At 35.5% G+C, this 23,659-nt stretch overlaps 1 protein-coding gene across 1 annotated transcript; it reads right to left on the bottom strand.

Moving 5' to 3' along the window:
• Nucleotides 5,629-9,129, bottom strand: LOC109326395. The gene is made up of 3 exons (XM_019559081.1): nucleotides 8,099-9,129; nucleotides 6,799-7,288; nucleotides 5,629-5,697 (listed from the first exon to the last, which is right to left on the bottom strand). The coding sequence occupies exons 1-3, from the start codon at nucleotides 9,127-9,129 to the stop codon at nucleotides 5,629-5,631; spliced, it is 1,590 nt and encodes a 529-aa protein (XP_019414626.1).

Genomic DNA, 23,659 nt, shown 5'->3' with positions numbered 1-23,659 from the left:
GAAACAAGAGTTTTTTGAGTTTTAAAAGCATGCAAAGATTTCTAACATATATTAAGCAATTTATAATCAACCACACATACATACAGAATTTTTCATGCAAGATCATGAGTAATAATAGGAATATAATGCATTCAACACATATACATTTTGAAGCATATAAGACATTTAACATGTGAAGCACATATTAAAAAGTTAGACGATTTTAATCAAGAAAATATTCATCAAGGATTCCAAGTTCTCTTTGAAGAACATAAAAATTATCTCATGAGAGGGGCTTGGTGAAAATATCTAGCAATTTCTTAGTAGTTTCACAAATCCAAGCACACAATCGCCTTTTTGTACATGGTCACGCAAGAAATGATGCCTAATTTCTATATGATTAGTTCCTGAATGAAAAATGAGATTCTTTTATAGGTTTATGGCACTTGTATTATCATATTTTATAGGGATCTTATCTAGATTAAGTTCAAAGTCCTTAAGTTAATGCCTCAAACATAGGATTTGAGCACAACACACACTGGTGGTAATGTATTTCACTTTGGTGGTTGACAAAGCAACACAAGGTTGCTTTTTACTGTGCCATGCAACTAAGGAACTACCTAGTAAGTGACAAGTCCCACTAGTGCTCTTCCGGTCCAACTTGCATCCCGCAAAATCGGAATCAGAATACACATACAAACACTAAACATAATATCGGGGCGGCTCGCAATTAGGTATAATAATGAGCCGATAATCCCTCAATACTTGGTTACCTCTATCGCAGAGTTGGCTGATACTTAAGAGATTGTGTTCTAGGCCTTACACATATAGCACATTCTCGATCATTGCCTGATTTGAGTTGCCAATCATTCCGGTGCCAATTATATTTCCTTTGTTGTTGTCTCCATACGTGACAAACCCTTTTTCTTTCAAGGATAGATCTAGAAATTTTGACCTATGACCCGTCATATGTCTCGAGCATCCACTATCAAGATACCAATGTTGTCCATGTGCTCGTAGACATACTTGCAAAATAGATCACTTGCCTTTTTTAGGTACCCAAGTGGGTCCTTTTCTGTTAGTAACCAGGGAGTTATCTCCCTTTTTCATCCAAACATATACACCACTAGGTATACCATACTTCCTGATATAACAAGAGTATGAGGTGTGGCCATGTGGGCCACAATAAAAGCATGTAGGAACCTTTTTATTAACATATTTCTTATTAGGTCGATTAATAGGTCTCATATATGATCTTCTCTTATGTGTAGGGGAAATATATCCTAGGCCGGTATGGTCACCAACATTTCTAGTTTGGCTAAGCATAATGTCAAACATGTTTTGACTCTTTGTGAGTTTTTCGTTAAGTCTCAAATTTTCATTTTTTAAAGTCTCGCAAGAGTCATAGACAGTTGATTGACATAAATTATCATTAGAGCAATTTCATGCATTACAGGAATATATCATATCTAATGTCTCATTCTATAGTTTTAATTCATCTAATTCTTTCTATAATGAAACTATTTTGTGTTCATTTAGAATGATTACTCTTTATCTATCAAAACTAATCCTAGCTAATTTCTTTAATTCATCATGCAATTTGACATAAGCATTATATAAATCTTCATAAGTTGGTGAATCATCAGATGAAGTAGATGAGGTTGTAGAATATACCTCGTTGTTTACTTCTTTTGAATTTGAGCAACAAGCACAATCTGTTCTGGTCATTAAGCATACCTTGGCTGTCTCCTCATCATCTGAGGTGCAAGATGTCATATCCTCCTCTGGTACGTCCCATACAATGTAGGCCTTCTTTGACTTGAAGTCCCGAGGAGTGCTCTTTTCTAAATCAACCTTCTTGAGGTAAGTAGGACATTGAAAACTCATATGTCCTAGCTTACCACACTCGTGGCAAGTGAAGCGCTCTTTGATACCCTTTCCTTTTCTAGTTGACTCGCGCGCTTCTTTCTTATGGAAACATTTGAAGCTTCCCTTCTTTAGGAATTTCCCGAATTTTCGTACGAGAAGGCTCAAAGTTTCATCATCCATATCTGAATCAGACTCATGCTCTTCACTCTCTTTTGTAGATTGAGACGTTGTTTCCTTGAGAGATATACTTTTCTTTTTGCGGTCTGATTCCTCGTGCATAGTCAGGTGTCCAAGCTCCATCTCATGCTCTTGAAGCTTTCCAAATAATGTCGTCAAAGGCATGGAGTCAAGATCCTTGGATTCTACAATAGTTGTTACTTTAGGTTGCCATTCCTGTCAAGATAACGTAACACTTTGTTAGTAAGTTCTCCTTTGGTAAATGTTTTATCTAGAGCAACTAAATGGTTAACTATATGAGTGAATCGTTTTTGCATGTCACCGATAGATTCACTCGGTAACATATGAAACAACTCATACTCATGTGTCAGGGCCATTAGCATGGCACACTTGACATCGCTAGTGACTTCGCGATGCACTTGTAAAGTGTCCCACATTTCTTTCGCCCTTTGGCACTACGAAACCCGAAAGAACTCATCACAGGATAGGGCCGATGTGATGATTGTTTTAGCATGTAGGTTGTATTGAACCTTTCTACGTTCGTCATCGGTCCATAGACTTTTCGGTCTTTCTTTCAACTCATCATCCACTAATTGCATTGGGATTAAGGGCCCGTTGACTACGGATTCCCAAATATCCGAGTCAATGGCCTCTATCAATATTTTCATCCGGACTTTCCACTAAGTATATCTTTCACCATTGAATACCGGAGGGCAGTTAATGGATGCACCATCACCGCCAAAGGGGTTGGTGCAACCCATTTGTTTTCCCTTAAGGATCATGTGTATGCGGTTGAGCTAGCATGTCGTACTAGCTCTCATACCACTTGTTAGGTATCAGTGACAGAATACACCTAGAAGAGGGGGTTGAATAGATGTCGCGGTTCCCAAATACCCCTCTTCGCACCAAAGCCCTATTCTGGAAAATCACCCAGTTAATCGCTTAAAGAATTGCCTTAATCGATTAACTCGCACATAATAGATAGTTGTTGAATGGCTCGATTGCACAACCACTCACATATTATACAGAAATGATACAGTAAATATATTTGAACAGAATTAATCTTTATAAGGCAGAATCAAAGTATTCAAATTATCAGCTAAAATAGGCAATTAAAATGACTTAAAACATTAAAGAAATAAGGGAAAGAAACAACCTGCAACAAGGATTTTATACTGGTTCGTTTTTTGGTCCACTGCAAAACTACATCCAGTCCTCCCCTTCCGATCATGGGAGATTTTCTTCACTAAAATTGATTTTATACTACCTTCTTGAATTCCCTGAACCCCTACCTGGGTTTGACCATACTAATCGCCTAGGATAACCTTTCCTACGATCCAGCCCCAGCCAAGAGTATGTTCTAAACTGAAGAACTCCAAGTCTTGGTGAAGACTCTTTGTATCTCGTTGGTGGTACGACACCAAATGATAGAATCCCTTTTGGGGAGGATTCCAAATTTGATTGTTGATCATTATTGGATGAAAGACTTTTGTTGTAACTATGGAATTTATGATTTTGGATTTTTGTTTCTTACTTTGTTTTGGATATATTTGGCCATGTGTAGGATTGGTGAATGTGTATTGGTTTGGGTGAGTGTATGGTAATTTGGCCGTGGCTTGTGTGTTAGGAGTGTATGAGGTGATTTGTGTGATATGGTTTGTTGTTTGGTCGAGGCTTTTGGAATGGATTTTTTGTAGAGGATGAAATTGGTTAGTTGATTTGAGGGATTGTTGGCCATGGGGTGTATGAGTGTATATAAGGATAAAAGAACTTGGAAAAGGTAGAAGAGTGAAGGTGCCACAACCTTGATTGCTTGATAAGCCAAGTGAATTTCGCCACAAGGAATAAGAACCTTGATAAGAAATGATCTTGGTTCAACCAAGAAACTAGGAGAATTCTCAACTAGCAAAGGAATAATTTTCCAACTAAAATTCAACTTATATTATTTCCATGTGTTGTTTGGTACAAATAGAGGGGGAGTTTGGCTAGGTCTATTACCCATGTGAAAAATGATAAATTACATTCATTGGTTGCTCGTAATTGTTTTCCTCCATGTGTTAATTCGGTCAAGGCTTAGGTTTAGTAGACTTTCGTAATTTGTTTTTCCCATGTGCAGATTTGGCTAAGCCTTAGGAGTGATGTCTTTCCTTATTCCTTTCTCCATGTGCTCATTCGGCTAGAGCTTTGCAAGAATGCACCTTCATAATGTTGAATGTCCAAATTCGAATTTGGGAGCTCTTGGAATGAATAAGGAATTAAATCCTTGTCTTAATAGCTCTTCATTATAGCTTCAATCTTCTTTAAGGCAAATTCAAATCATATTTGATTCTCCATTTTGAATTCAAATGCTCCACCAGATAAGGAAAGAAATCCTTGGCCATTTACTTGCTTGATTCATTAAGGAAACATTTGTCATGATCTTCTCCTTTTGGAATTTTACACGCCTAGGCAAAGAAAGGAAAGATTTGTCATGATCTTCTCCCTTTTGAAATTCACACGCCTATGCCAAGTAAGGGAAGATTTGCCATGATCTTCTTTAAGGTAAATTCAAATCAGATTTGATTATCCCTTTTGAATTCAAACGCTCCATCAGATAAGGAAAGAATCCTTGACTATTTACTTGTTTGATTCAATAAGGAAAGATTTGTCATGATCTTCTCCATTTTGAAATTCACACGTCTATGCCAAGTAAGGAAGGTTTTTATGGCATTCAATTGAGATTGGAATCACACGTGCTCTTTCAAATTAGGAAAGGATCCATTGTGTCTTCATGAGGTGGATTCACAGTTGGATTAGTAAGGGATTCCCCTTGCTTTGTACCTGATTACATGGTTCTTAATGCAACAGGATCCATTGTGTCTTCAGAGGGTGGATTCATGGCTGGATTGGTAAGGGATTCCCCTTGATTTGTACGTGGATTACATGGTTCTTAATGCAATTTATTACAACTATAAGTTCAAGCAATCAAAGTTGTAAAAGGAAAATAATGATTTTTCTTTCAAATAAGGAAGGGAAATAATTTCTAGACTACATGTGGGTATGATAATCCCCACTTATTAAATGGGACTTCCACATGCCTCAAGTGTTCCCTCCTTGGCCGTGGCCAACTTGGGTTACTTCTATAAAAATGGTGAAATGTATGGGCTTGATTTCCTTGTTGGGCCTTGTTGATTCTGCCACTTTCTTTATTACCATGTTGAGAGTTTGGTGTGCTTTCTTGGTTCTGGACCGGGTCATGGGCCCTCCTAGCCCACTTAGTTCTTCCTTGTTGACGGGCCTTGGTAGGTTCATATCATCCCCTCCTTCTTGGAGTGAATTTGACCTCGAATCAAAGTCTTTGTCACCTACATCAAAAAGAGAAAGGTCAACAACATTAAATGTGATGCTAATATTCCCATACTCACCTGGTAGATCTAGTTTGTATGCATTGTTGTTGATTTTTTCTAGCACGCGAAATGGGCCATCTCCCCTAGCTTGGAGTTTGTATTTCCCTTGTGCATGAAACCTCTCCTTTCTCATATATACCCAGACTAGGTCTTCGGGCTCAAAAATCACCTCTCTTCGTCCCTTATTGGCTTGTTTAGCATATCCTTCTGTCTTATGCTATATGTGGGCCTTCACCCATTCATGTAGCTTTTTCACATAGTCCGCTTTGGACTTACCATCCTTATGCTGCAACACAGAAGAGTTAGGCACAGGTAATAAATTAAGAGGGGTTAGGGTTGGAACCCATAAACTATCTCAAATGGGGATAGTTTCGTGGTACGATGAGTGGCCTTGTTGTAAGCATATTAAACATGGGGCAGACACTCTTCCGAACTTTTAATATTCCTTTTAATGATTACCCTCAAAAGGGTAGATAAGGTTCTATTAACAACTTCAGTTTGGCCATCTGTTTGGGGATAGAACATGGTGGAAAATAGGAGTTTAGTCCCAAGCTTTCCCCACAAAGTCCTCCAGAAATGACTAAGGAACTTAGTGTCCCTGTCACTTACAATACTGCATGGTAGACCATGTAATCTTACCACTTCTTTAAAGAACAAGTCAGCAATATGAGTTGCATCATCGATTTTTTTACAAGGTATGAGCCATTTTTGAAAAACGATCTACTACGACAAAAATTGAGTTCTTTCCATTTTTAGATCGTGGCAAGGCTACCATAAAGTCCATGGATAAGTCTACCCACGGATAGTCAGGTATGGGTAATGGAGTATAAAGCCCATGAGGCATACTCTTACTTTTGGCCGTCTTGCAAACAATGCAGTTCTCACAGTGCATTTGCACATCTCGCCTCATGTGAGGCCAATAGAAGCGTTCTGTTAACATATCTAGGGTCTTTTGGACCCCAAAGTGGCCCATTAGGCCCCGTTCATGGGACTCCTTAACAAGCAAGTCTCTAATGGACACTTTAGGCATACATAAGCGACTCTCTTTAAATAAATATCCATCGACAACAAGATTTTCACATTTATTATATACATCAGCAAAATCATTATCATTAATATATAAATCTTTAATTAATTCAAAACCCAACACTTTTGTCTCAAGAGTGGAAAACAAAGTATGTCTTCTTGATAGAGCACCAACCATAGTATTGGCTTTTCCCTTCTTATTTTTTATGACATAAGGGAATTGCTCTAGGAATTCAACCCACTTAGCATGTCTTTTATTAAGCTTAGCTTGCCCCTTTAAGTATTTTAGTGACTCATGGTCACTATATATTACAAACTCCTTTGGTAGGAGGTAGTGCTGCCAAGTCTGTAGTGTCCTTACCAAGGCATATAGTTCCTTATCATAGGTGGAATAGTTCAACATTGGCCCACCTAGTTTCTCACTGAAATAAGCTATCGGGTGTCCTTCATGCATTAACACAGCTCCAATTCCCACATTAGATGCAAATTCTATTTCAAAACATTTAGTAAAATTAGGCAAAACAAGAATGGGTGTATTAGTTAATTTTTCATTAAGCCTTTTAAAGGCTTCCTCTTGTTTGTCACCATATTTAAAGCCGACGTTCTTTTTAACAACCTCATTAAGGGGTGCGGCTAGGGCACTAAAGTCCCTAATAAAGCGTCGGTAGAAGCTAGACAAGCCATGGAAGCTTCTAACATCAGTTACAGTCTTGGGGGTGGGCCAATCCTTGATGGCCTTAATCTTTTCTTTATCAACATGGACCCCTTGAGCATTAATCAGAATGCCGAAGAATATCACATGGTCCACACAGAAAGAACATTTCTCAATATTAGCATACAGTTTTTCCTTTCTTAACACGAGTAAGACTTGTCTAATATGGTCATAGTGTTCATTTATATTTTTATTGTATATTAATATGTCATCAAAATATACTACCACAAATTTTCCCAAAAACTCTTTTAAAACAGGGATCATTAACCTCATAAATGTGTTGGGTGCATTAGTTAACCTAAAAGGCATAACTAACCCTTCATACAACGCAAATTTAGTTTTACAAGCAGTTTTCCATTCATCCCCTTCCCTTATGCGAATCTGATGATACCCACTTTTTAAATCAATTTTTGTAAATATGCAGGAACCATAAAGTTCATCAAGTAAATAACCTGACCTAGGGATAGGATGACGATACTTTACCGTGATATTGTTAATTTCCCTGCAGTCAGTACACATTCTCTAGGACCCATCCTTTTTGGCACAAGGATTACAGAAACAACACAATGACTCATGCTTTCCTGAACCCAACCTTTCTACATCAACTCATCCACTTGCCTTTGGATTTCTTTAGTATTGGGTAAAGATGCTCCGGGAGTGAGATCAATATGATGCTCTATTCCCCTTAAAGGTGGGCGGCCACGTGGGACCTCTTGAGGAAATATATCCTCAAATTCCTGTAGAAAACTTCTTCTTTTTTCATTCTTTTTCTTTTTCTCATCTTTTTTTTCATTCTTTTCTTTTTCATTCTTTTTTTGTGGATCGTTTCTTTCTTTTTCTTTTTTTTTCTAAATCAATTTTTTCTATTAACTTTCTTTGGTCTTCACCAACTTTCCTTGGGGACAAGGGTGACAATACAATTTTCTTCTTATAATGCATATATGTATACTTGTTAGAGAAATCATCATGGATGGCTCTCCTATCATATTGCCAAGGTCTGTCAAGCAACATATGGCTGGCCTCCATTACTACTAAATCACAAAGTATGGAATCCTCACATTTCCCTATAGAGAAGGGAACCTTTGCCTGTTGGTTTACCACCATCTCTCCAACCTCACTTAACCATTGTAGTCGATAAGCGGTTGGGTGGGTCCTCGTCACAAGGTTGAGTTTAGAAATCAACCTAGTGCTCACCACATTGATAGAGCTGCCACCATGAATGATTAGGGAACAAACATTTCCTGATACCAAACATCTAGTATGGAAGATGTTCTCCCGCTGACTTTCCTCATCCTCCCTAACTTGGCTCCCTAAGAGACTTCGCACCATGATAAGATCTCCTTCTGGAACATCAGCATCTTCTTTACTTTCCTCTGAACTTGAAGCCTCTAATTGAGACTCCACCACTCCATTCTTCACCACCATGGTCCTCCTGGTAGGGCATTGTGAGGCAATATGGTCATGCCCTAGACACTTGAAACATTTTACCTCCCTGATGCTAGTGGTGTTTTCCATGGGCTTTTTCCCTTGGGAAGAGCTCATGACCTCCTTTGTAATAGGCCCCTCCTTCTTGGACTTGTCCTTCCACCCTGAATATTGGAATTTTGTGTTGGAAGAGTATTTGGTTTTTCTTCTCCACAGTTGTTGTTCTACCTTCATGGCTTGTTCGACCAGGTTCTCTAACTCCACATATGGTTGTAACTCCACTACATCCTGAATTTCCTGGTTCATTCCATGAAGAAACCGTGCCATAGTGACTTCAGAGTCCTCATGAAAATTGGATCTCAGAAGAGCCAACTCCATCTCCTTGTAGTACTCATCCATTGATTTGTTTCCTTGGGTCAACCTTTGAAGTTTTTTATGGATATCCCTTTGATAGGATATCGTCGTTCTCATCACAATTTTCATTTCATCCCAATAGTCCACTTGTACAGCACCACACCTCCTTCTCTCCTTCTGAAACTGGTCCCACCACACCATGGCATACTCCTTGAATTTCAAGGCTGCCACCTTTACCTTTTTCTCACAGAATAATTATGGCAGTCAAAAACCTACTCCATTTTCAACTCCCATTCTAGATAGGCTTCAAGATTATTCATCCTCATGAAGGTAGGGACTTTAATCTTGACCCCATCCATTCGGTCATCCATCCTCCTCTCCCTATGGCCACCATCCACCTTCTCCTTTCTGGTTCAGAATCACTCGAACCACTATTGTGTTGCCTTATATTTTGTTGAACTCGCATCTATTATAATTGTTGTTGGAGTGCCCGGAATTGTGTACTCATTGCATCAATTGCTTGCATATAGGCCGTGATCCAGGGGGACTAGACATATTCTCACTTTCTCTCGACTCTTTTCTCTCAAAGTGTTTAGTGTGTATCGCTACCTCACTTTTTTCTCAAATCTTCCTTGTGTTCTTGATTGAGTCAAGTTAACCAAGAGTTGATTCCAAAATGGCGAGAACTCAGACTTATCAACCAAAATTTATTTTGTGTTTTCGGTTTTGTGGGTAAGGAATTTTTGTTTTGTTTTCGGTTTTTGTGGGTGGGGAAAATATATTTTTTTTGGTTTTGTGGGTAAGGGAATTTTTTTGTTTTCGGTTTTAATTGGTAAGGAAGTTTGTGTTTTCGGTTTTGAAATATAAATTTAAATAGACTTACACCAAGGCTAGCTCTGAATACCACTTGATAGAATAGCTTTTGTTGTAACTATGGAATTTATGATTTTGGATTTTTGTTTTGTACTTTGTTTTGGATGTATTTGGCCATATGTAGGATTGGTGAATGTGTATTAGTTGGTGAGGGTATGGTAGTTTGGATGTGGCTTGTGTGTTAGGAGTGTATGAGGTGATTTGTTCTTTGGCCAAGGGTTAAGGAATGGATTTTTTGTAGAGGATGAATTTGGTTAGTTGATTTGAGGGATTGTTGGTCGTGGGGTGTATGATTGTATATAAGGATAAAAGAACTTGAAAAGGTAGAAGAGTGAACGTGCCACAAGCTATATTGTATTCCTAATAACGAATTATTTGTCTTTTTAGATGAACAAATAGTCGTTTTTGATAATGTCATGAAAGCTATAAATGATGGAAATGGCAGGGGGGGGGGTACTGGTGAAATTTTCTTGTGAAAAACATTAGTTTTAATGTTGAATTTAGAAAATCACATTGTTCTAACTATAGCATCTAGTGTAATAACTTATTTTTTATTGTCTGGAGGAAGGACACCACACTTTATGTTTGTCATACCAGTTCTTACCCTTTAAAACTCTACGTGCAATATTCATTAAGGGAATGAACTTGTAGAACTATTTAAACAAATACAGTTGATAATATGAGATGAAGCTCATATGACAAACATGTTTTCTTTTGAATCATTGGATAAAACACTCACATATATCATAAGTATCAAAGATAGTGGAAATCCAAGTTTTGGTGGAAAAGTCATTTTATGTGTAGTGACTTTAGTTAAATTCTCCTAGTCATTCCAAGAGGAAGTCGTTCAAATATCATAAATGCCACAATAAATGCTTCATATCTTGAGAACAACTGCTAGGTATTAACTTTAGAAACAAATATGCATTTACATAGCATTAAAAAAAACAAATGAATTACACATTAAATAATTCACACAATGGATTTTAGATGTTGGTGATGAAAATTTGTTAGAGCCAAATGATCGTTATGCATCGATTGAGATATATGATAAATTTTTGATAACTAATTATGATGATTCCATACATACTAGAGCTAAAAGTACATATCCAAATCTAGTACATCAATACTTGAATGAGGATTTCTTATAATGTAGAACTATTTTGGCATCAACAATTGAAAAACATCAATGAAATATATGATTATGTCATGTCATTGTTCTTAGGTAAAACTTTCAATCTTCATTTTTTACATTCACATAAATGTTACTATGAAAACAATTGCACCATTTTTTCAAATGAAGGTGATAAAAGGGAGTATCTAAGCTCATATTCTATTGATAGGTCAGAGTATAATGACAATGAAGCTCTCAGAGGACTTACCTATGTGTTTCTAAAATTCCTAATAACTTTAGGGTTACCAAACCACAAAATCAAATTGAAGATAGGAACTCCAATAACGTTGTTGAGATATCTAGATTAGTCTAAAGGCTTGCGCAGCGGAACAAGAATATTTGTAAGTTGATTGGAAAACTATTTCATCGAAGCAAGGATAATGGCAGACAAAAATGTTGGGAAGATGTTCTACATTCCATACATGAGTTTGTCTCCATCCTAGTCGTTGTAGCCTTTTAAATTATCAAGGAGACAATTTCTGTTGTTTGTTTCATAGCTATGACAATCAACAAGTTACAAGGCTAATCAATAGCCAACATTATCTATCTCAACATGTTTTCAGTCGGCCATGGTTAGTTGTATGTCGCTTTTTCATGAGTTCAAACAATGGAAGGACTAAAAGTATTAATACATGTCAATGAATGAAAAGAAACTAATATTACAACAAATGTTGTGTTTAAGGAGGGTTTCCAAAACATATAAACACATGATATAATCTTCTTTCTTCTACGTTTTCAACATACATTCTAATTTCCTACAACTCCCATTTTTAAATGCAAATCCTATTCATTTTGTCATTATCATTTCATTTTCAGATTTTGTTGTAAGGCTGTAACATATTACACCTTAATGCCACCAATTATAATTAATTTCATTAATTTTTATAACAAATTGATTATATCTATCATGTTAGTTTTAATTGCAGGTTTCAATCATATGTTACGTTTCCACCACCATGGACAAAAGCAAAATAGCAAGAATGATTGTCACGCTACAAGCCACCCCAAACAAGAAGAACCAAATTTGAGTAGTGATCTTCATTAAGGAAAAAACTAGAGAGCAGCACCATCCAGAAACCATAATTGTTTAACCAATAATGTAGTCAACATCATGAGTATCATGAAGAACCTTGATCAACACAATAACACAAGCATTAACAGCAACTAGACTATGATAGATCCAAATACCACAAGATATGCACCACTTAAACAATTTAATATCAAACACTTGCATTCAAGCTAAAACATATATGATATGAACCTACCAAGGCCCATCAACAAGGAAGAGCTAAGTCGGCTAGGAGGTCCTATGACCCGATCCAGAACCAAGAAAGCACATCAAAGTCTCAACCTATTACTAAAGGAAGTGGCGAAATCGCCCAGCAAGGAAACCTAGCCCATACATTGCACCATTTTTATAGAAGTAACCCAAGTTGGCGACGGCCAAGGAGGGAATATTTGAGGCATGTGGGATCCCATTTAATAAGCTAGGATTATCATTCCCACATGTAGTCTAGGAATTATTTTCCTTCCTTATTTGAAAAAACATTACTATTTGCCTTTTTGAGCTTTGACTGCTTAAACTTATAGTTGTAATAAATTGCATTAAGACCCATGTAATCCAGGTACAAACCAAGGGGATCCCTTACTAATCCAGTCGTGAATCCACCCTATGAAGATCATGAAGACACAATGGATCCTTGCCTATTTCGAAGGAGCACGTGAGAATGAGTCACCAAGTCATGGGATTTATTTCGTAATGAGAAGGGGGCGTGAAGTCCTAGGATAACCATCAACCAATATGATTTGAATGCCATAAAAACATTCCTAACTTGGCATAGGCGTGCGAATTTCAAAATGAGAAGATCATGGCAAATATTTCCATACGTGGCATAGGCGTGTCAACCTTCCTTTCCTTCCATAGGCATGTGCAATTCAAAAGAGAAGATCATGACAAATCATTCCTTAACAGATCAAGCAAGTAAATGGCCAAGGATTCCTTTCCTTATTTGGTGTAGTTTTCGAATTCAAAACGGAGAATCAAATCTGATTTGAATTGGCCTTAAAGAAGATTGATACCGAGCCATAATGAGGTGTTATGAAGACAAGGATTTAATTCCTTATTCATTTCAAGAGCCTTCAATTCTGAATTTGGACACTTAGGTCAATGAAGATTCATTCCTACAATGCCCTAGCCGAATGAGCACATGGAGAAAAGAATAACGAAAGGCATCAATCCTAAAGATTAGCCAAATCAGCACATGGGAAAAACAAAATAGGAAAGTCTACCAATCCTAAGGCTTCACCGAATTAGCACATGGGGTAAACAATTAGGAGCAACAAATGAATGTAATTAACTATTTTGCACATGGGAAATAAGGCCTAGCCGAATTTCCTTCCCTATTTGTACCAAATTACACATGGAAATAAAACAACTTGAATTTTATTTGGAAAATAATCCATTGCTAGTTGAGTTTCTCGTAGTTTCTTGGTTAAACCAAGGTCATTCTTATCAAGGTTCTCTTCCTTGTGGCGAAATACATTAGGCTTGTCAAGCAATCAAGCTTGTGGCACCTTCATCTTCCTATCTATTCCACCTTCTTCTATCAACTTCAATCCTCAATCATACACGGCCAAATAACCCCACACACAACCACCAACAAACATCATTACACAATTGCCCTAAATAATCCACAAACCCACTCAACCTTCATTCCAAAACGCCACGGCCAAACACACTACTTAAACAACCAAAAACCAATCAAACAACAATCATAACCCACGACCAAACATTAACCCAAACAAAAACCAATGAAAAATTTAACATGTTTCAAAGTGCAAAAATTCATATTCATCTCAAAGACTGACATTCACATCAATATACATCACGTGGATCCAACTTGTGATAACAAGTCTAAGCTTCCCTCAACACGAATACCATAACTTTAATACCATGTTGAAATTATAAGGTTGAGGTATAGAAAGAGAAAAATGAATGTTGAAAAGTGTAAATTGTGTTCATAGTAATATGAATGTGAATGTGATGATATAGTATTTATTTGATGATACAAAAGACCTAACCACTATTTATACTAATAACCGACTTATAATTAAATAAGAAAAATATTGGAAAAGTAAAAGTAAAATAATCTTAATCCTAAAAGATCTTCTAAGATACTGTATGTAAATCTTAATATGATCATTATAATATGATATATCATCTATATATATGTATCATGTAGATATTCTCTTAGGATATTTTAGGATATTATCATATATATATTATAATCGTGTGTGATAGTGAAAGTGGCAGATTGAGGACTCTCTTTCTTTGGAATGTGGAACTGTGGGGCTCTTAGGATAATTAGTAGAATCTGTTTGTCCCTAACTTTTTGAGAAATAGGTCCAAATTTTCCTGAATGGATATTCAGTGTCTTAAATTTAAAATTCATGCAAGGGATTTTATGGATGTAATAAGTAGATGAAATATCTAAGGAGGCTTTCGCATTGCTGTCAATGGCCAATAGAAAATCCACCCATAATGCTAAATTTATATTATGTACAGAATAAACTTTTTATTTTTGTCATTATTATTTGACTTTATTTTTGCTTACGGTGTTGACATTTTATTTTATTACACTAGTGTGTGCTATTTATGAACTCACTTTATATTGGTCCTATATTTATTAGCCTATTATATATTCTTAGTTTAATATATTTTCATGTTTTAATTTTTTCACATTCTATTTAACTTTTTTAATATTTTAGAAACCCAATATGCTTATAATATTTTCCAAATATAGCCTTATTTATAACTCATCTTTTTAGCTACATATTTTTATATTTTTATTTAATATAATTTCTAATTATATGCCTATCAATTTTTTTATTTAACAACTTCTTAAATTATACATAGATTAAACCGAGGAAGAGAGTTGTAAAAAAGAATACTGGCAGGTTTATTTTCGGAGATGATGTACACTATTACCTGTTATTAACAAGTTATTTGATTTGTACCGAAAAAAGCAAGTTATTTGATCGTAAATGAATTAATATATTGAATACAAGTCTTTTTATTCTTTACTTCTTTTTTTGAAACGTGGATGAATGTTTTTTATTTTTCTTCAAAGTTAGGATTCTAAATTTAATTTTGGTTTATATATATACTAATTTTTATTCAATAATTTTAATATTTACTTCTAAACACACCATTCTTATCAATAATATTAATTGTTTAGCATATGCTGTTTTAGGTTTTATATATTTTTATTAGTTATTATGGCTGGTTTAGTAGTTTGCACATGTTGAATAAATTTATTATGTTTTATAGTATATTGATAGTGTAAGATTTTTTATATTTTCAGTGCTTCATTTATACTCGATATTTAATCATCAATAATTCTTAAACATAATTAATACAAATTAATGGTAGGTGGTGTATCGACGCACTGTAAAACAATTATTTACATCAACGGCTCAAAATTGTTATCAAATTTAGAAAAATATTTCTCTTAGTTATAGGCAACGATTTTGTAACTGTGTTAGTCTGAGGCGTTGCCTTTTGTTTAGAGCACATTTTTTTCCTTTTTCGGTAATAGTTTTATAAAATTGTTGTTTGAAGAAGTGACTTCTCCTTCACCTTGTCTAAGTTTTGATGAATACATTCACATTAACAAAACGTAGAAAAGGGAATGACGGCTTGATGCATGGAAAGCAAACACATAACTAGATAAGATTTTTTATTGCTTTCTAAATTAAGTCTTATTCCTTATTAAGTCGATTACTACTCTACATCACTATTGCATTTAGGAATAATTTTCAAAACATTTTCACAAAACTTAAACAAGGACAAAAATGATTTTTTTAGTTTTAAAAATAAACGTTTAGAAAATTGAGTAATATGTTTCCGAAGAAGAGTAACAAGTTATCTGATACATAGTAACATATTTACCCAAAACAAAGCAACATTTTATCACACAAAAATAAGGGAGAGTAATCAATTACTCAAATCGAGTAATTGATTCCCTTACTAGACAATAAGGTTAAGTAATCATTAATATGACTGAGTAACCGATTATCCAATGTTGTTGCAGCAATTTCAAATTGGAAACTGAACTAACATCTTCCCAAATGAAGGGATGTCTTCCCAAATGATTTCTACCTATTTGAAATGGCTTGGATACTTCTTGAAACTCTATATATACTATCCTAAGACTCAAAAATGAAACACACAATTTCATACAACTTGAATCACATTTCCAATCATATCTTGGCATTCAAGTAAATTATTTTTTTCGAAAACGTTTATGCACTTTTCACACGTCTGAAAAACAAAGAGTATATTGTGATATTGAGAGCAATTATCTTACAAGGATCCATACAAAACATGAGTAGCAGTGATCCTTAGCCATTCTTAGAATTATTTATTCTTTCTATGAAAAGGAATCATCATAGGGTTTGGTGAGGGAAAAGTGTAAAATAAAGCAAGTAGAATACTTCTTTGTATGGAGAATTCAAGTGAGCAACTTAAGTGAATCTTGGTGATAGATTTGTAAAGTGAGACTCAAATTATAGTGGGAATATCTTGTTAAAAGTCAAACGGACTAGACGTAGCCTTCTATTGTTGAAATTGAACCAAGATGTATGTTGGTGTGAATTTTCTCTATCCCTACACTTTTTCATTTATGTAGTAATTGTTCTTATTTTATACTTCTGTAGCATATTTGTTTCTCAAAAAATTTAGAAATCTAAAATCCTGCAAGAAACTAATTCACCCTTCCCTCCTAGTTTGCCATCTACACTTACAATTGGCACCAAAAGAAACATTGAGTAATATATTCTTTTATCCTATTAATATATCTTATATGGCCTCTACAAAGTCTTTCTTAGGTGAAGGTTCAATCATAAATGTCCTCCAAATTTTGTTAGAGAGTGTTATGACTTACAAAATATAAGGATGATAATCTTTATTGAATCTCATGACTTAGAGATCTGGAACACCATAGATGTGTGAAGAAGATCTTGCTCGTGATCTTTGTTAGTTTTTGATGAAGATCCCAATATCAAAAAAAAATAGATAAATGATTTAAGACCTTGAAGACTTAGAAGCATGCTCAACAAATGATCAAGACATTTAGCTTTCTAAGTTAGATACTTCTATCCTAAAGTCTATTTACTGTAAATAATCGACAAATGCTCTTAGGAAGTTTTTGAAAATATTAACTTGATTAGAAAGTGTTTTCAAAAGGTTGAAGAACAGGTTACTCGAACTAAGTAATATGTTATTATGACAGAGTATCGGTTTCCCAAAAAGAGTAACAAGTTATCAAGCAAAAATAACATATTTATTGATAGTTGTTACAACAAATTTCAGATTCAAACTGAAACATCTTCTTCCAAAACGAGTGGATGTCTGTCCAATTGTCTTCTAGCTCTTGGAATATGTTGGATGGTTGGAAGCCTATTGAAAGGGCCTTGACTATTAGATTTGAAACACATCATTTTCTACAACTTTCTATACTCTTTTGCAACAACTTGACAAACTTTCTAATTTTTAAAAAGGTTGTTGAAATGTTTTGCTTACCAATTTTCTGAACCTGATTTCATATAGAAAACTCTTGAGCCTTCATGTATTACTTAGAGAGAATGATATACAAGGATTGAAAGCTTAAGCATTACAAATTCATAGCAATTCTTAACCCTAGACACGAGTTCTTCATCTATCAAATTTCTATAATTCACCATAGGGTGTGGTGAATGGAAAGAGTGAGAATTTAGAAGTGGTGTACTTATAAATTTGTGAGTTTGATGAGGCTAATCTAGGTCTAAGTCGTAGACTCATATTTTCAAAGATTGACATTCATCAGATAGTGAAATCTCTTGTGGTTTGCAAGAGGAATGGACATAGCCTTTGACGGATAGAAGGTGAACCAAGATATGTCATTGTTCTCCTTTTTCCCTACTCATTTATATTTATGCATTTGATTTTTGCACACTTAATCTTCTGTTGCATTTCCGAGTCTTATACTTTTATAAAGTTTAGAAAATGTGCATTAAGTGCATAAAACCAGAAAACTAGTTCACTTTTTCTTAGTTTTCCATGAATACTTACATTTGGAACCATAACAAAGGTAGGGTAATTTATTCCCTATAACCTAACTTTTTAAGATGGCCTTTAAGTCCTTTCTAGGATAAGGTTTCAACATAAATCGTCGTCCAAGGTTTGTTGGAGAATGCTACAATTTCTAGAAAATCCGTATGAGAATCTTTATTGAGTTTCAAGATTTAAACATTTGGAACGCAATAGAGGAGGCTCCATACGTTCCGAGAATTGTAGTAATGGAGTTAAGGAACCACAACCAAAAGGTATCTGGAATGATGAGGACAAAAACAAAGTTCGATATCACCTCAAACCAAAAAATATGTTTACCTTTACTTTAGGCATATCCGAGTTCTTTAATGTATCATATTGCAAATCCGCTAAGGTAATATGGGTTACTCATAAGCATCTCATGCAAGGACTGAAGAAGTCAAGAGATCAAGACTTAATCCTATCTAAAAGAATATTAAATGTCCATGATGAAACCTGGAGATAAAATCCTTGATCTTCTAAAGAGATTTACTCGTCTTACCAATCACCTTATTCCAATAGAAAAATTCATATATATTGGTTAACAAGGGCTCTATCTTCACCTAGGGGGGGTGAATAGGTGGTTCTAATTACAATTAAACTCAATTTGAAATGCAAAAGATAATATTATAAACTACTAGTTTTAATCGATTAAATGAAAAGTTAATCAATTAACACAAAGTTGAACTTGATCGATTATATGAAGACTTAATTGATTAACCTGATGGTTTTCTTGAAAATCCATTGATTCTTGATGCAACAAGAAAGAAATGATTAATCTAATCTAATATGCTCTAACATCGATTACATAATGTGATTAATAGAGAAGATTCACTTATGCAATGATCACTGAATGAATGGTATCAAATAACGCGAAAATGTGATAATTGCAAGTAAGTAAAAGAGTACAGTAAGAGAGAAGATGACACAACCGATTTATCCTGGTTCGATTGCTATAATCCACGTGTAATCTACGTCCAGGACTCCCTTTCTGATCTTGTGAGATTTTCTTCAGTAGAAGAAATCAAATGGTTATTGTGAAACACTTCTTCACCAACTTCTCTTGGACCTAACTTCTAATGGCTCCTCACCACTTCCAAGTATGTATACCCAATGAGATCTCTTCTTGGACCTTGACCACCCCCTAGGATTTCTCCTAAATTTCACTCTTCCTCCTAAGTGATACCTCACACCCTCAAAGAGACAAATTTACAAAACCGACCATAAATATGTGTACAATTTTCTAATGCACCTTCAATGTGCTAAAACATACACTAAAAATCCAAAACACAAGCCTTTGATGAATCTCACACACAAAGATGAAACTCTCAAATATGAAAAACTCTCAAGATATGATAAAAAATATTTTCAAAGATGCGAAGAAACTTTCTTTTTGCACATGGAAGGTTTTCTCTCTTTTCAGAAATCACTGCATGAAAATGTTAGGTATCAGTGGTTACAATACACCTAGAAGGGGGGGGGGTTGAATAGGTGTCGCGGTTAGAATTACCGCTTTTCGCAAATCAACACTTAATGCTGAATCAACCCTACTTAATCGATTAAGGAAAGAAAGATAATCGATTATATGCACAATCTTAATCGATTAACAAAAAGAACAGTTTTAAACAGAAACAGTTTTAATCGATTAACAGAAACAGGATAATCGATTAACACAGCAATATTAATCGATTAAACAGAACCAGTAAGCAATTACAGAAACGATTAAATGCAGAACAGATAACCGATAACAGAACGAATACAGAGCTTACAAATTTGTATATCAGAATAGCTTGCAATACAACAAAAGAACAGAATGTATTAGTTGAATCAAATATACAAATTAATCGATTGAAAACAGTAAAGAGAGAGAGAAACAAATCCTGCAACTCGAATTTTTATCCTGGTTCGTTTGCTGTCCACTGCAAACTACATCCAGGCCTCCCGGCTGACTTGGGAGATTTCCTTCACTATAATCGAATCAATGTAATTTACAAACACATTATCCAATTACAACACTTAGCAAATGACAAGAAATCAAAGAAACTATTCAATGGTTTGACTCCCTTCCTACCGATAAAGAAAACGTTTCTTTCGGCGTAGCCCCAGCCAAAGAATCTCTCGTTCTTTCCTTTTCTTACACTCTAAGCTATGAAGAAACACACAATCTCTACTGGTGATACGACACCAAGAGATTCCCTTTCACAACAATTACACAAGAATTACAAGAGTAATATTAAGCTATACCTAAGCTCAAATACAACATGAAGGCTTTACTCTAATGCACATTTAACACAAACACATGTGAAATGACAAGTATTAGTTATGAAAACAGAAGTTACAGAATCATAAAATTCATGAAAAAACGCATCAAAATATGCATGAACATGTGAGGGAAAACATGAGAGATTATAACATGAAATGCACTCAATCCTAAAGCAAGGAATCTCTCATTTCTAAACTCACTAATGCAATTAACAAATAGATGCAGCAATTAACACGTAGAATGCTCTAACTCTCTAATAAATGCAACATGCAACTTATGAGATTAATTCTGAAAACGCAGTTTATAAAGAATCAGTCCAGAACCCCAGATAATCGATTAAATACCTTCTTAATCGATTAACGGGACTAAAAATCATAACTGATTCTGTTTTTCAGTTTTTCAGTTTCAACAACTTAAAAATCAGTTAGGTTAATCGATTAACGTAAACCTTTAATCGATTAACTGCATTACAAAAACGTGTTCCAGTGGCAACCACTTTACACAGCAGTTGGGTTAATCGATTAAAGGTATGGTTAATCGATTAACACTAAATAAAATATGTATTTTCAAATAGAAAACATCAAATATGTTATGCACTTAGATAATACATGTTTGACACTTAGTTTTATGCCTAGAATGCATATATACATGTATTTATGTAATGCATGAACATATTATCAAATGAACATATCTCATGGATGAAATGATTTAAAGATAAATGCATATGAGACATGTTTTAGGTGCCCTAAGCCTTCGACTCAACTTAAACTAGAAACTAGTCTAAGCCTAGTACCAAATAAAAGACTCAAGCACGTTGGATTGTTGGTTATCTTCAAGCACTTTTAGGCACACGTTGTCCTCATCAAAACCATGACGTTCAAGGAGAGCTTTCCAAAGTGTTCCTCTTGACATGCACACTTTCAATCTCCCCCTTTTTGATGATGACAAACTCTACATCAAGTTCATCAATTTTAAAGTAACAATTGCTTGATGAATAAGCTTGAAGATTGTGTTGGCAAGGTTGATGGAATGCGCACATTTATCGGAAGCTGTTATAACGATCAACCTGCACAATTGAGAAGCAACAAAACAACCTTTCTCCCCCTTTTGACATTATCAAAAAGATAACCCAGGTCAAAAAAGCTAGGAAGAGATATTAGTTAATCATAAAACAATGTTAATGAATTAATTTGGGTTTTAACAAATTAACCTGTTTCATTTATGGGTAAATTGAACAAATGCGCTTTATTGGACAAAAAATAGCTAATAAGAAGTGAGAATGGCATGCAAGATTTAATCAAATATTAAGCATTGTAAGCATTATTAAATCTCAAATGATCAAGACCCATTCACTAAGGCAAATAAGCTATTTTGAAATAATTAAAGCAAAAACAAAACAAAAAAAAACATTGGCATAGCATAAAGAGTAAAGAAAGTCATGAAATAGTACAGGCCATAAAGTCAAATAAAAGACAAATAGCAAAATACGAATCAGTTCTGAAAGCAACAACGATAACTGAATCCAGAAGGTGCCACAAGATAAAAATAAACCTAAGGATAGGATAACCTAGGTCTAAGGTCAGCTAAACTAAGGTTGAGGCGGAGGATAGACAGGCTGATCATCAGGCACAGCAGTGTTCTGATTTCCCTGGATAAGCACAGACAGCTTCTGAAATTCTGAGCAGAACATGGCATTCTGAGCCTCAGCGGTAGACTGAATCATAGTCCTCAGCTCCTGAATTTTGTTATCGGTGTAGGCATTCTGACGTTCCTCGTATTGCTCCATACCTGCAAAATAAGAGTCCTTCAGCCCTTGGAAGTGCAGATCCATGCGGTTGTTAAGTCGTTGTTCCATGGCTTCCATCTGAGCTAAACCAAACACAGAGCTCTGAGGTGCTGTTCCAGACGACTCCCCCTGATTAGTTGCATTCTGATTACCCAAATCCTCCTGATGCTCATTATCCGACAAGTCCAGATCAAAGGTGGTATAGTCCTCCTGATACTGCCATGTAGTACCATACTTGTAAATTCCCATCTTATGAATGAGACTCTCACCCACCAAGTGATCTTTATCAGTGTACTCAGTAATGATGGTATCAGAAATGTCAATGCGCAAATAATCAACAATGCGGGATATGAAAATGCTATACGGGAGCAGCTTGAACTAAGACAATGAAACGCTGTTCATGATTTTCAGAATTTCCTCTGGCCAATTGATCATCACGTTATTCTTTACAGCGTACATGAAACGCAAATCATTCACAGTAGGCTGTGCATGATTAGTGTTCCGCTGCACTAATATGTAAGCAATAACATAATGCAATAACCTGTTCTCAACAGAAAGTGACCCTGCCTTGGTCAGTTGACCCTGAATATACAGATGAGGGCCCCGAAGGAATGACTTGTACACATCAACGGGATCAAAATTGTCCTTGACCCAAGAACAATCCCCTATTCCAAAACCAGACGACGATAAACCTCCAACATTCAGAAATAAATCCTCACTCATCTCAAACAAATTACCGGAAATCATGGACCAATATTTGCCATCCTTGTATCTAAAATTAGCGTAAAATTCCCTAACTAGAGCAGGGTATACGCGTCCCTTCAATTCCAAAAACTGAACGGCTCCTTGAGCCTCCATGTCATGCGGAAAACTAAAGTTTTGTTCCGCTAACCAGGTTAAGTCGGCATACCTGATGTATGTAGGCTTGCGGCCTTGAAATTTTGCCAACCGGGTCTCTTGCAAAATGAGGGAATAATAGGGGTCACCGCGGTCCCGAGTGGAGGGTGAGCCGGTTTCCCTTCTTCGAATGCGCGTTGCTGTAGTCTTGACCCGCTTTGGACGACTCGGAAAATGTTGAACCTGAAACTGAGATTGATGAACAAAGGGGGCAAAGCTTAACCTAGGGTTTGTATTGGATGATTCGGAATTGGGTGGATTTTGGATGAAAGAGAGCGATTTCGGAAGGTTTGAGAGGTTTAGGATGAGGTTTACTTAATCCTATTGCACCTGGATTAGTATTGTTGCTGTTTCAGAAAATCAAGGCACAAAGAGGTTGCGAAAATGTAAAAAAAAGTGCAAAACCGAGACACTGTTTGCCTTTAACGTACTGGTTTTAATCGATTAACGGGATGGTTTAATCCATTAAAACAGTGTAAAATTTGAATTTTCAAAAAGAAATTGCCCAGGTAATCGATTAAATTGCCTAGGTAATCGATTAACGGGCTGTTTAATCGATTAAAATTTAAAAAATTTGAATTTTCCAGAAAAGAAGCCCAGGTAATCGAT

Source organism: Lupinus angustifolius, chromosome LG14 (assembly GCF_001865875.1).
Source record: "Lupinus angustifolius cultivar Tanjil chromosome LG14, LupAngTanjil_v1.0, whole genome shotgun sequence".
In the NCBI taxonomy this organism is placed as follows: Eukaryota; Viridiplantae; Streptophyta; class Magnoliopsida; order Fabales; family Fabaceae; genus Lupinus; species Lupinus angustifolius.
The sequence above is the reverse complement of the archived record's forward strand: the minus strand, read 5'-3'. Positions and strand labels throughout refer to the sequence as shown.

Coding starts and splice junctions, on each gene's coding strand:
- LOC109326395 (XM_019559081.1), bottom strand. CDS start 9,129: ATGGTGTGGTGGGACCAGTTTCAGAAGGAGAGAAGGAGGTGTGGTGCT. Junction 7,289..8,098: donor CATGATGATTTCTCTAACAA/GTATACATATAT, acceptor ACTCGTGTTAAG/AAAGGAAAAACTGTATGCTA. Junction 5,698..6,798: donor ATAAGGAACTATATGCCTTG/GTAAGGACACTA, acceptor TCTGTGTTGCAG/CATAAGGATGGTAAGTCCAA.